The 15569-nt window shown below is 34.1% G+C and overlaps 1 protein-coding gene across 2 annotated transcripts in view; it reads right to left on the bottom strand.

The window, feature by feature from the left end:
- Positions 1 to 15569, bottom strand: part of ULK4 (unc-51 like kinase 4) — a 209244-nt gene that overhangs the window by 169762 nt on the left and 23913 nt on the right. For both annotated transcript variants that reach the window (XM_062496991.1, XM_062496998.1), the window contains exons 17-18: positions 11976 to 12083; positions 7097 to 7180 (exon numbers count right to left, since the gene is read on the bottom strand). In XM_062496991.1, the coding sequence (XP_062352975.1) occupies positions 7097 to 7180; positions 11976 to 12083 (192 nt within the window). The remainder of the gene's footprint in view (positions 1 to 7096; positions 7181 to 11975; positions 12084 to 15569) is intronic.

Genomic DNA, 15569 nt, shown 5'->3' with positions numbered 1-15569 from the left:
AGAGGTGTTCCATGATCAGTGCTTTATAAATGAATGAAATTCATTGCGTGTCAACACTCATTACTAGAACATGCTCTGAACAGCACAATTAAGAGATATTCAGTTACATTAGGGAAAAAAATAATTAAGCCCTCTATTCAGAAGAGTCAACAAATCCTGGGATAAAAACAAAGACTTCTTGTAAATTAAGTTGTTCCATGACTCCCTTCTTTTCTCCTGAAGCATAAAATCCTGACCAAAGCTTAAGATAAACTATTAGGTCCCATTTACTACAAGAAGTCCTAAATTTCCATATGAGATTCTGAATCCTTCATACTTTTAGTACTAATCAAATAATTTTCACTTAAAATTGAAGACTTTAACAGAACTGGAAGATACACTGCTGGTGTTATTTTGGCTCTGCATTGCCTCACCTCATCTCAGTCCTGAATTACAAAAAAAGTGAAGTCCTTCAACAATGTGTTAGCATCTTGAATTCAACATGAATACATTTTTATATAATTTTTATAATTAAATTTTTCCTTATAGTCTGGCTTCACAAATAATTCATCATAATATCTAATTGACTTCTTTCTTAAACTGATCTCTATTTCAGCCTACTAAGCTTTGGATTTCTGCCAGTTATCTTTACAACCAACAACTGTGAGCAACGACAGCGAAACCTTTCAGAAAGTAGTACAAACGTGCAGAAGGGGAGAACTTCTATTTCATTAAAAATACATTCAACATTCATTTTTCCTTCTATTGACTTAGTAGAGCTAAAATATAGATTGTAGATGTAGAAATATTTGGAAACTCTAGCATAATGCTGTCAAAAAAAAAATAAAAAGAAAGGCTGTATTCATCTATTCATAATTTTCACTATAATCTTTCCTGTTCTTCTGAAGAACTGCATCTCTACTCAAAATATTTAACAGAAATACCAAAGTCAATTTCCATCTGAAGTGGTTACACTCATTATCAAAACTCCACTGAATTCTGTGGTCTTCCTTCTTATCTTTCCTTCTAAAACCAAAGAAAATTTAGGTTTCTCTCTTTTTAGAGTGTTGATTATTGCAAAATATTGCATTATTTTTACCTATTAAAGATCTAAATACATAGATATTCATACATGTTTATTAAAATTCTGAAAATATCTTATAACTAATGTTCAGTTTTAATCTTTTTTTTCTGTGAATTATACTTCTGCATTTCAGTCTTTTTGGGGGGGTACAGTTAGGGAAAAAATACAAGCATTTATCAAATTGACTTAAACGATGAATATAACAATCAAATCCATAACTGAAACATAAATATGTTTCAGTATGTCAAGTTAAGTCTCTCTTACATATGCAGTGATTATTAAGACTGCCAATTGGGACTCTACTCCTAATTTAAGCAGGCATAAACATTTAAGAAATGAAATATAATCCCATTAATTAATCATAATCAAAGCAATATATAATGGATAATAGCTATTATTAATGTTAAGAAATTTCCAGATGCAATTACAGCTTTTCTTTACAAAATTTGGTCCTGATGATGTGTTTTATTTCCTTTCAGCCACTGATGGGATGAGTTATGCCCTGTTCCAGATTGTCCGGCTGCTTTGACTAGAAAATGATCATGCATTATCACTGTGCTCTAAAATCTCAATGATGCTGCCAAAGTAATTATATTTGCTGCCCCTGGGACCTTCCGTTACAGCTCCTCTGGCATCTGCTCCTGAGCACTATCTAAGCAATGAGACTTGCACCATCTTCTGCTTAAACAGCTGTCTGCAAGGGAAGCCTGACCTAAACTAATATCTGACCTCTTAACTAAATGAGTCATCCAGTGATGTTACCAGGACATAAGCTATCTTAGTGAACAGAAATGGATCTTCAAGATATGAGTAAAGTGCTTCCATATATCAGTAACCCTCTGTCTACATAATGAACTGCATGAAATCTAAAACTATTAATAGAACTGTATAAAAAAAGAAGCACATACTTTATTTTCAATGGGTTTAGATTTCAACTAGTTTTATAAAGCACAATTAAAGCTCTTAATTTTCAGTCATGTTGAGCACTTGCAGATATATGTTTCCAGTGAAGTCAGGGATGCTTAATGAAAAAGAGCCTTGAGTGAAAATGCAAATACTTGAAGGATAAAAAGTTGCAAATTACTGAAAGAAAACTTTTAATCAAGTCTTTCCACTTTAATTGGGGGGGGGGGGGGGGGCAGGGACCATAAATCAACATCATAAAAAAATCTACTTTCATTTTTTTGAAATATCTGAATATACTGGATATCTTTACTAACTGTCATAAATTTAACAGTGTAGCAAAAATTTTGGAAGGGCTAAAGCTACAGTCATTCTGCTAACTAACATACTACCAAAAAACAGCATAATTTCCTTTTATTAAAAGTTAGGATAAAATATTTTATGATCTTTTTAAAGTAGGTTTAATGACAAAACTAAGTTGCGAGGAGCTGTTGACCCATTGATGGCAGAGAGGCCCTGCAGCGAGACCTCGACAAATTAACAGGTCTGGGCAATCACCAACCATATGAAGTTTAAGAAGGGCAAGTAACAGATTCTGGGTTGGGATAACCCTGGATGTATGGACAGACTGGGGAATGAGAGGCTGAAAAGCAGCCCTGTGGAAAAAAGACCTGAGTGTCCTGGTTGATGACAAGTTTAATATGAGTCAGCAGTACCCTGGCAGCCAGGAGGGCCACACATGTGCATCAGGGACAGCATCACCAGGTGGGCAAGGGAGGGGATTATCCTGCTCTGCTCTCCACTGGGGCGGCCTCACCTTGAGTGCTGGGGGCAGTTTTGGGTGCCACAATGTAAAAATACATTAAGATGTCAGAGAGCATCCAAAGGACAACAAAGATAGTGAAGAGCCATGAAGGGCAGCCGTGTGATGAGCAGCTGAGGTCACTTGGTCTGTTCAGCCTGGAGGAGACTGAGGGGAGACCTCACTGCAGTTACAACTTCCTCATGAGAGGAAGAGGAGGGGCAGACACTGAGCTCTCTTCTTACAAATCAACTTCTAAATACACTTCTTCCTTTAATCTAAGAAGACAGAATAAAAATCTACAAATATAACCTAATGAAGTAAAGCTGTATCCTCCAAAGCATACATGATTCTAAGAATTAAATCTTAGTTTGGCAATAATTTGCAACATAAAGCCTTCAGAGAGAAGAGTAAATATGTAGGGAAAAAACCTTCTAAATACCTTCATTTTTTAAAAAAATTCTGGCAGTAAACTGGAGAATTGAGATCTGAAGACAAAATTAAAGCAATAATTGATACAATTCAGAGAATTACTCTTATCCTATAGGCAGTTCTGCCAGTAAAAGAATGGATATCTAAAGAAGAAATAAAAATGAGAATATATACGATTCAAACTGATCCTGTTATACTACAGGCTGTACTATACTTTCAGAGAAAAACAGCTGTGATTTTATCCTCCTCTCCTCAAAATTTTCCTTTCTCCTGCAAATTCACTATCAAGGAACAGTTCTGGCTAAGAATATACATTATAAAACACACAAACTTAGATATTGGCAATTATTTTTTAAAGATTTCTTTTATTATTAAAATTTTTGTTTGTTCAGAACCAAAGCCCTCATATTTACATCTTGCTCCCTCTTAAGGGAAGAAGTCCACATGGAAGAGGGAAATGTGTACTATATAGCTTTTATTAAAAATCTTGCTTAGATAGCACCTTGCACATCCAAGAGACAGAAAATTACCCTTCATAAACTCATTCACTATTTCTGATTCAAATATATTCTTCATGTGCCACTTCATAAAATGAGAGGGTTATGCACCTTTTAAAAGCCAGATACAGCTAATATGCATATATTCATTTATCCATGCAAGTGTATTGCCGGAATATATTTTTTTAAATTCTATGAAGTTATTACTAAAATTGCATGTAATTGTATACTTTATATTTATATGACATTTCTGAGCAGAAATGGACAGATACCAATTTTCTGAACAATTTTTCAATGGTTCCATTCTCAGGAAGACTAAAAAGGAGGCTTGCACAAAATTTCTGACTTTACTGTATAGTTTCAGTGAGAAACCTCATCCAAGCAACATAATCCAGACCAAATCAGAGAAGAAAAATTATAAAACACATCAAAACATGGTTTGGATATAGGAAAGATTATCAGTTCTAAGACTAGGGAGGATCTGAAGGGAGGGACAAATATAAGGGATAAATCAGAGAAGCAAAAAGGTGAAAGGATTGACTGAATAGAAGCAAACGTAAAACAGAAACTAAAGTGAAGATTTCACTTAGTTAAGAGTGGGCTGAACTTTAAATATAATAAAGAGAAAAAATATATGCAGAATCAATGACAAGATTCAAATCAGAGACAGGGTGACCCATTGAGGATCAAGTATATAAGGGGAACTTCAGCAAAGCGGTTTTGAATAAATGAAACAAAATGCCTAAAAGGAAAATGGTTGTCACATTAGCATTAGGTACTCAATATTAAATAAGAATATCCTTTCTGAAACAGAAAGGACCTTCCATGACTGGATAACATAGGAAGTCTAACAGCTATACACTTTAGCAGTAGAAATCAGGACCTTCCTATCTTAGAGATTGCGCACAAACATTTAGAAGTTGAACTTAAACAAATACAGATGCCTGGAATAGGCATTTTGTTTGGAAACAGTTGTTGGAAAAAATTAGCAAATAAATATTGGAATGATTCTTATATGCATTCTGACAGACTGCAACACTATACCAAGACTAAACATGTCAAATCAAGCCTATCATTTACTTATTTATAAGCGTACCAATTCCCTTACTTTGACACATAATTGAACTCAACTGTTCTTTGCCCGAGTTGAAAATTAGCTTTTATCTCAAGTTAACAACACTGAAATGCAGGAAATCTGAACCTGTGTTCTCCTACAGATAAAAGACTTTCCCAATCTTCTACTTCCATCACCCTCAACTTCTTTCACTGACCCATACACATTTTTGTCACAGTTAGATTTTCAAGCACAGAAGGTATGTGGAAATTACACTACCTGCGTTTTCTGAACATTTTGTTCCTTTATAGGCAAATAAAAGAGACACACACACATTTCAAACTCCTTCCTGTTCTACTGTTCTGTTTCAGAGGGCAATTCTGCTTTGATAATGACAAATCTTATAAAACTTCTGAAGTCCAAAAACACTTCAGAGTAGTTCACAATAAAACTCAAGAACAGTGAACGTAGCTTACAAAATTCAAAACTATATAAACCTTAGTACTGAATGACATGAACTGGTTTTATTTTCTTGAGTTTTTACTAAATACATCAAATAAAGCTCTAACTGGCAATAAAATCTAGAAGTGAGTATTTATAATGCACATACAATGCACTGTGGTAGTTCAGACCTTATTACAAAAAGTTAGTTTGCCATCTTCATAAATACTGAGACAATATGCCTATAAACACTTCAGAAAACAGGCTGAAGTAAAATTTACTTAACACACAACAGAACTTAGAACAATTACAATTAATTCATTATGTAATTAAGCATAATTTAAAAAAAATGCTAATATAAGAATGCAAAGCTTACTTACTTGCAATAAAAAATAAACTGGTGACAAATGTTTTCAGAGCTGCACAGCCACAGGACAAGAGGCAATGGCCAGAAGTGAAAACTCCAATCATAAACAAGTAAAAACTTTTTCCTGTTAAGGAGGTGCAGGCATCGCTCAAGGAGATGGTGGGACCATAATTATTGGAGACACTCAAGACTTAAATAAACATGTCCCTGAGCAACCGGATCTATTTAGACCTACTGTGAACAGGAGACTGGATTAGATGCCCTCTAGAGGTCCATTCCATCCTAAAGTCCTGTGCAGTTTCACAGTTTCAAACATGTTTTAAAAATACAACCATCTACATTACAAAAGAGCATCCTCACAAACAGAAAGTGTAGAAGTACGTGGATGTACTTGGTTAGCCTAGACATAATTTTTAATTTATGCTTAATTAAATTTAATTTGATGGCATGGCAAATGTACTTCTATTTTGTGTCATTTTTCCAAGAAAAAATATATCAAGATAAATTATTAAGAAAAATTTGACACGTTTCAGGACTAAGAAGAGATTTTATTTTATAAGAATAAATTAGTGTCTCATGGATGTCTTGATTTAGTTTCTGCACACTGTATATTCAGAAACAGTAAGTCTTCCATTACTAAATTTATAATTAAATAGCATCTCACTACTGTTGCCTTAGAGTGACATGTTACTCTAATTATGAGCTGGAAATCATCCACAATACAAACTAGGTTCTGTGTTCTTAGTCAAGTGAAGGTTTGAAGATATTAAAATGCATCTAGGCTCTTGCTTTATTAATCACAATCTGTAGGCAATAAAGATCTCAAAAAGGAAGGAAAAAAGGTATTTCCTCTTACTTTCCACCTTCTAGAAACCTCTGACATGTTTCCTGCCTTGAGCTTTGCCTTGGGCAAAAATAAAGTGGTCTCATACAAACAGTGAATATAAACCCTCCACTCAATTCTTTTTCATTTTAAAAATGGAACTATATGCATATTTTTATTCCCTTCTCCTAGCACAGCTAAGCCATCATCAAAACCAATGAAGAACACAGTATAACACATGTATGAGAATAAACCTAATTACTACTTTTTTTGGTCTCAAAAGAATGCTGACTAGCCAGTAGGATAACAATGCAGTTTTAAAAAACTGTGTATCATCCACTTCAAGAAAGAAACTTAAATATTGCTCAAAGATTTACAAAGATGTATGAAATTCAAATTCCAAGAGGGTAGCACAAACTGTCAAAACATTTCTCAAAAGATGCCTCCATCATTAATAAATTTCACATTTATTAACAGTAATTTTTATTTACTATCCCATTTCCCCCAACACAAGCAGCAATAGATAAATGTTGAATGTACAGAGAAGAACACTGCATTAATCTCAAGCTTAGGTCATGGTCTTATGGTTACTTAAATTCAAGAGCAATGCTAGGTTGACAAGATACTACAACGCTGCAGGCTACATTCCTCACACAATGCCTAAAGGGTTATTACTGAGGAGAAATTCTACTGAGGACCATGAAAGAGCCTTACCCCTTCCCGAAGACACCTCATTAGCACAGTGTAAGCAGCTGAGGGAACAGCCCAGCATTCCCTGGGGTGCTCCCCTTTTTCCTCCTGAAATGAAGCCAACGGCACAACTGATTAAATCAAAAAATCACAACAATCTCAGTCACATAAAAAATGGGTAGCATGTTCTTAATAAGGTTCATATTATACACACTTCAAATTAACATATGCAATTAAATATATTTAATTTCAGGACATTATTACAATTTAATGTTATTTCATGTGCAGCACTGAGATTGATATTTTATTAGCTTATTTACGTAGTCTCCAAAATCCATAACAGAGTTTGTCCTAATATTTCTACATTTCATCAATTCATTCTAATTCACACAGACACAAAAAAGTGTCTGTTCTTTCATTCCTCTCAACCAGTTTGAGTACTTCAGAGAGAGACAACTGATTATTAAGAGCAGAAATGCTTCTCTTTAAATCTGATTTAATTATATCAAACAAGCAAATTTTTTTTTGGTAGGTAAAAAGGGGAAAAGTAAACTTTCTTTTGAAAAAAAAGCTCAGTCATACAGAGAGATACCAAGGGTTGAAGAAAATTTACTGTATGGTATAGTCTTCAGTACATAAGAACACTGTTTCAAGATCTCAATGTATATTTCCTTGAAATCACCCTGTTAGAGAGGTTAATTCACCACTAGTTGAATAAGGGCTTAATTCTACCATTAGAAGCAAATTTTACTTCCCCTTGTCCCTGTAATAGCCTACTGTAAAATTTTAAGTTTAAAAGTGGACACTTGGATATCACTGAGATTTAACTGTAGCAACTTCCATATCCAGGCTAGTAACAGAGATATTGGCAAGTGGAAAAAATACAGCCTTTTTTGGGAAAGAAAGCAAGAAATAATAGGCATTAGATGGTGAGAAGATGATAGGTCACGAAGTCATGAAAAACTTGTTTTAGTAAGTAGACAGAGGATGACAAACAGTAATTTCTTCAGAAAGTACACAATTCTTGAACTCTACTAATTACATTCTCAAATCATTTTTAGCATTCTAATGAACTAGTTTTAATAAAATGGATAGGATAGGCAAAGTGGGGGTTAATGATGTAGAAACAAATGATACATTCTAAATTTGCTGATTTCTGTGTGGCTTACAGTAATTCAACATACATATGTTCATTTCAGACATTAAAGCATGGCACATTAGCATGGTAGACTATTTCTGAGTTGTCTAGTAAAATTAATTTTCCTTCTTTATTGAAAACAAAACTGTATTTGCCACATATATCCATAGAGAAAATGAGTCTGTTAAATATCCCATTCGTAAGCTTTTTTCCTGCTAACTTTTATTAGCATGTATGGGACAAAATAAACAATAATAAGAGTTGCTTGACATCCAAGAGAGTGGCTAGACACATCAGATCCACTTCATTCCACCTCCTCCATCTTATCTGAGTAAGAACATGCTGACAAATAATCACCATTTGCTTTCCAGGGCATTGTGTATAAGTTTAAAAAGCCACAGCCCAAGTTAAAGGAAAGTAAAGAAGGTAGGTTACTTCCAAACAAGCAAAAGTGGTATCTTTTCTACTTGGAAGACACAGGACAAGACTAAGAGTCAAAACAGTGTTAAAATGACAATTTATGGTGGAACAGGCATGGGTCTGTTTTTCATTGTAATCACCTAATTTAACCAGAAATTCTTTCAAGTTCTTTTGTAACCATAGATATTAAATGGGATATAAAATAAAAACCGTAAGAAACTGTGCAATCCTATAACTTCAAAAGTTTTTCCATTCTTCAAACTGATTAAAGACTTTCTGCAAGATTTAATCTCTATTTAGAAATTTTAAAAGGCAAAAGGGGTATGCAACTTAGTAACATTCTTAATTACCTAAACATAACGAGCAGCATTTGACACTTAATAAATATATCACCAAACCCTGGGGAATCTTCCTACTTTTTGCTCACAGCCCATGTTGATTTTGATTAAACTTTAGGTTCCGCAGCCTAATAACACAAACAACACAAAATGAATAAAAATATTACATAGAACTTGAAAGTTATCCCCCAAGGCAATCCACTCAGGAGTATGAGAACATGCTCCCTGGAGTCTGCTCATGCTACTTGCGAATTGCTCTTGGCTTCTGTTTGGAATAAAAATGCAGAGATGGAGTGTAAGATCTTACTTATGAGAACTCATAAGCAAGTACCCACACAATATGAGAGTTTAGGATTGCACAGGACCATTACAATTATCTGGACATTTCCCAGTATTTTCTAAGCCACAGAAGTGCAGAGTGATTTCGTATTTTACTTCATTAATCATCCTGTACCTAAACAGCTGAACTTGATTTTAAGTATTTGATAATTTATGATTTACCAAATGTTCATATGAAAAAGAAATAATCTTTACCCTTATTTAATATTAAAATTATGGCTGTACCTAGGAACACTTCCCCAAACCCCAATGAATAAATGAATAAATAAAATCAGCCATGCCCTCAAAAACTTACAGCTTAAATGAAAATATTTAGCAGTTTGATGAAACAATCAAGCAGGACAAAGAAAGTGCAAAATGAAAGGAAACAAGAACAACAAGTGTATAGTACTTAATGAATTAGATGCAGTTATGATTTTTCTTTATTAGTCAAGTCATAAGGCTTTGTTGTTTAAAGATATAAGTTGGCAATAAACATTCTGGTTTATTATATTACCCTTGACTTGCTATATGATTTTGGCAAGGTCATTCAGCACTCCTGCATTCAACAGCACTCCTATTCAGCAGTTTAATGAGCAAAAAAATGCCTTCAACACTACAGCATTCTGAAGTTAAATACATATAGAATAGAAAACTGAAAAGTGCTTTTCTTAAAATAAATGGAATAGTTAGTATTTCCAAGCATACAAATCACACTGATATTTTTTAAATTTTACCGAGACACAGTGTCTTGAGCTCATATGTGTCCAAATATTTATTTCTACACTCTAATAATATCTTAGCTAGAACTAATGCAATCCATTAATATTTGTGTATGTGTGTGTGTGTGTGTAACCAACCTTGAAATATGACAGGGTTGAGATTTATATGCAAGTTGTAATGCTTCAAACATTGTGAAATTCATAACACAGACCAAAAAATCTGTCAGTTCACATTTTCAGAAGGAAAAAATCTGTGCAAACCATTTTGGTGTTATACAACCAGTGTTAACAGAATTATTTCAGCTATCAGAGTTTAATTTCAAAATAAAATCAAGCCATGTAAAATATTCCTGCCAAATATAATTTTCAAATTGGAGTTTTATTTGCTTGTAGCAAGTTCATTTGTTTAAAGATAGAAGGTACAAGTTTTCTCTCCTGAGGAACTGAGCAAGTATTAAAACATTTAAACTGTGAGTGTGGATGCATTTTTCAGAACATAATTTCTCATTATAAGTTCTGTGAGCATGTATTTAACAAATACTTCGGCAATTGTCCAACAAAAATAGGACAATGCTTGTTATTGTACAAAAACCAAGGCAACCACTACATCTCATGGAACATGCAAAGCAGATAGAAAATAAAACCTGGAAATTCAGCACAAAGCCAGAACTAAAGTCAAAGTAACAATCCATTTGCCACTTTTCCCCGATTACCAACTGACTTGTTAAACTAACGTGGCAGCATTCAGAGCTATTAGACGATGAAGATAATACAAAGGCTTCAGAGAAGCCCAGGTTAGATGTTTTATGCTTGAAGACACCTTTGTTTCTCTTAAGTAAAAGAGCATTTTATTCTTAGAATAAGGAAAAAGAAATGTGATGGTTTGAAGGAGCTGTCAACTTCAATTCTTAATATTGATAGTATTTCTCTTCAACAAAAAACTCTGATTACTTCTAATGTGAATCTATTCTTTCTAGACTGAAGGTTTAAATCAGTTTTAATCAAGAATAAAAACAAGTCCATTTGTAATTAGTCAGGATCATTTCATTTTGTTTTCCACCATGCTGTGAATCCAACCATGCTACAATAGGATTTAATATGGAATAGATATAAAGATACACTAATATATCAATTTATTGATATTATAGGCTGTCCTCATACATCCTATTTAATCAACATCTCTAGCTTAGATGTTTGAGCCCTTAAATCTGCCACTTGGAGGCCAGCAGTGTTTATGGTGGTTGATTAAACCCTTTTATGAAGTTAAAATTCTACACCTGAAAGATGCTGTTTAAATAATCTCAGATGAAGTTAACTATTGGACTAGCTCTTAAAGCAGAGTAAGTATTAGAGAAGACAGAAAGACCAGAAACAGTTGACTACACAAATGACTAAGTGTAGAGGAGATGAATCTCTCTGCAAACAGCCCTGCGACAGCCCCCTGGAACCTGCTTTGAGATAAGCAAAACTACTTGCTTAGAATGGCTCATGTTAGAAAAATGCAAGCTCTTCTTCTTATCTTTTTAGAATATTATTGGTTAGGTTTGATTCTTTATAATTGGTCGTCCCAAACAAAGAAAGATAATGTAGTTGGCCAAAATACGTTATCCCTGTTTTCCATAGGTTTACTTGTGATCCCCCCATACCCTATAAAAGTACATGTGTGATCCCTCATGTCTGGATTTGTAACCTGACCCCTTCACGGACGATAATAAAGCCTGTGGAAAAAGTCTGAGCTGCTCTCCCGGTATTTTTATGCCGGCTGGAAACTACAGGTTTCTGTGAGAAACTATGAAGCTATGTGCCTAAAGGCCAGCGCTCACAAACCTTGTAACTTTCCCCTGACCAACAACTGGGCAGGGGACACAACAAAAAGTTACAACTAAGTAATTTGATTTTTTGGTCTACTTTTCCATGGGAATTTTTTTCACATTTGCCAAATTTGTAAGAATCACTTTCAGTCTTACCTTGCTGGCTATGAGGTAAAGCAGCTCTCCAAGTGCTGGTAAAAAGCATTGCTTCAATTTGCTGTTTCTGAAGTTCTCTCTGATTAGTTCGGTTAAAAGTGCAATGGCCTAAATTTAAAAAAAAAAAAAATCAATAATCAACACATGTATTTTGTCAAGGAAAATGTACTGCTAAAGATAAAAAGCTTTATCTCAAATGCCATCTTACTGATGCACTCTTCACTTATGCTGAAGAGCCATTTGCAAGGGATTTAGTAAGCATTGAAAAAAAGAAAAAATACTAATTACAAAACATTATATATGCAATATGGAGAAAAACACAATAAGGAATTAGTCAAGTTGACAAATTATCAGCTATCTGTTCTTTCATTTCCCTCAAGACAATAGAAATAGTCCTTCCAGGAAAAGAAAAGCCTGCTTGCTGTTCTTGTGTTTCTGTCAGAAGTCTGAAGTTTTCACCATCAGATTACAAAAAGAACAAATAACAAGAAACTTCTAATGATGTCTTTTGTGTAGATATTGTATCAAAGAATAACAGCTATTTAAGTTTTGTCTCCTGCTCTCTAAGTTTACAAGTGACTTACTGTGTAAGAGCTGGACATATTCTAGTTTTTTGCATTTAATGTATTTCTGTATGCAAAGCACATATACATATACAAGTGTGTGTATACATATATATGTGTGTGTGTGTGTGGGTGGGTTATTTATGAAGAGGAGGTAGAAGGAAATTAGAAAATGTGATTCATCTTTGCAGGTGATCTAGTAAGAAATCACTTCCCCATGCAAAAGGATTTGGCAGTAAAGCACTTCTTCCTTGGAGCACCAAGGAGTTTTTTTCCTCAACTTCCCTTATTTTACTTCACCTTCTGACCTTAGCAGCTTCATAATTCCAATCTTTGTACAGCAAAATCATATGAAAACTGGAAATGCAGTCTTCAAATCAAAGCAAAAAGATCTACTAAACAAACTTTGACCTTGCCATTTTTTTAAGTAGTGCAACGTTCATTAACTGTTTTCTTTAACTGCTTTCAGAGAATTTCTACAAATTTTATTCATGAGCTTTAATTAGCCAGCCATTCCAGAATTTGAATGACAAGAAACTGTAGGCCATGAACAATGTAGACACATTAAAACAATGTAGACACAATGTAGAGCTACGGGTCATAAAACTACACCTGCCACAACACAGCTGCTTTCCAAATGTGGAAAACATCCACTAAATAGTACTTTAATAAAAAGTCAGAAATAAAAAGTCTCAAATTATATGGAGGTTCAGTTTGGATGAAAATAGAAATCCCAATATCGCAATATTTTGACAAAGGAATAAAAGCTTAGTATTATGGAGATATTCTGATATGCTGTCATCCTTCATGGGGTATTTAGTTTGTTAATTGGGCCGTGGAATACATTAAGCCAAAGGCTTTGTAAAGCAGTACGCAGCATGAAGGCTGCAGAAGGTCCTCTGAACCCTTTAAACACTCAGAGCAGTGGATCAAGGTCTGATAAAAAACGGGAACAACTGCCTAGGCCATGGGGTGAAATTGATATTCCCATTTAGCAAATTTGAAAAAGGTATAGAAAAGGACTAGATTTTGCCACCAAGAAGGCCAGGCAGAGAACAACTCGAGGGTGGTCTCCTACAAGACAGAGAAGGACACTGCTCCCTGACATGGAGGCAAACTGATAAGTTGTTCTATCATCTCTTAGTAAAGTAGTAGAGTGAGTCTGAAATGTCACATCAGAGTAGCTGCATGCTATGTGGCAGAGGGCCCAGTATATTCACAGAAAGGAAAGGACAATAGTGTCTGTTAATAAGTAAACCAAATCAGATATACACTGAAACAAGACTTCCTAACTATGAAAGATTTTTTTTTCCTCTAAGATGAAGAACAGAATCCTGGAAGGAATGGGGGTTTTTTCACTGAATGTTAATAACCAGTTTCAAAATCTAAATACAGAAATAAAACTTTAAAGTTTAGGTGTTTTCCTAAAATAACTAGCAATAAATAAGAGGTAATTATGTTTTAGATTTATTAAGGCCAATGCCATGGGGGAAAAAATTATATTAAGTTAGGAACATAAGACCTATTAAAATATTTTATTGCAGCTGCACAACTGAAGAAATTGCACGAAAAAGGTCTTCAAATGCAGTTATAAAAGAGAGCAATTCCCCTACTGTATTCTAAGATCAGTGTAATTTTTTCCTTATCAATGCAATATACTTCTTAAAAATACTTAACTGGAAAAAGATCAACCACAATTGCATTTGCAGATATAAATATTAATATATTCTAATTTTTTCTAGTATGACCTATATACTCGAATACATCAGCATAATAAACATAGTACACAGTTCCATGCTTGTCTAGTATGTAAAAAAGTAGTTTACTTTCATTTTATTTTGTATTTTAGTGACCTCTGGTGGTTACATTCAAAGTAACCACATTCAAACTGTACATTCAAACTGCTGCTCCCTGCTTCCCCGAAAAAAAAAAAAAAAATTTCAAAGACAAATAAATTAAGGGCTTTTGGTATGCATTACATGAAAGTTTACTTTAGCCTATACAATGAGGTTGAGGCTTCTTTTCTTTTCTAAGGTTTTTCTGCCTCTTTAGGGATTAATGCTCCTACGATTTGCAACAAAAAATGTAATGGTACAGATTCAACCTCAGGGACAGAGGAAATATCTTTAAATAAATATCCAAGTAGGCAGAAGGCAGTAGGGGGTAGAAATAAAGAGTCAGCTTTCTAATATGTAAGCACCAGCAGTGGCAACCTGCACGAGTCTCTACCAGATCCTGTGCTACTTTAGAAGTACAAAATAAATCAAAAGTAAGTGATGAGTGTATAATGAGGAAACAAAAAACTGCAAAAGGGCCATGACTGAGTGATAACAACTGGAAAGAAAACTTGACATAAATAGCATGGTACACATATGGGGCAAAAATAATTCCAGAATCACATGTTCACAAGCTCTCAATTGACTTTTCACACTCAGGAACAAATATTGGAGCTAAAGGAGATAACTTCTATTTAACAGGTCAAAAAAATCAGTTATCAAATCAAATTAGAAGTCACTAGGAATGGAAAAGGAAAAAAGACACAAAAAACCGTGCCAAGAGACAGATCTCCTGTATCTTCAGATTTTAGGACTGGGATCTGTCATATTAGACCTGAAGTGTCATTTTAGATTATGTTATTCATCTCAAGACATAGCTTGATTTTGACATTTCCTATATCGCAACGGCCACCAATAAATTTTACCAGGAGCATCAGATGGCTCATATGAGAGGATAAATTATATCATCATATTCAATTCTCTGTATAATGCTGATAGAAAGGTTTGCTTTGTGGTGGGTTTTTTTAAGCATCACACAACATTAAACAGCTGACAGTTAACAAGAATGTTCAATCAACTCACAGATTCCTCAGAAGGGAGCAGAGGGAAATACAACTCTAGATGCAAAATTCCTAAATGAATCCTTCCTATTTTTCCTATAAATGAACTACGGAGTTTTGTATACTGCCTACAGTTATTTGATTTTTAAATTACATATGCAAAAATAAATTAGAACACATCAAAATATTAGAATT

This window comes from Cinclus cinclus, chromosome 1 (assembly GCF_963662255.1).
Source record: "Cinclus cinclus chromosome 1, bCinCin1.1, whole genome shotgun sequence".
Classification (NCBI taxonomy): Eukaryota; Metazoa; Chordata; class Aves; order Passeriformes; family Cinclidae; genus Cinclus; species Cinclus cinclus.
The sequence above is the reverse complement of the archived record's forward strand: the minus strand, read 5'-3'. Positions and strand labels throughout refer to the sequence as shown.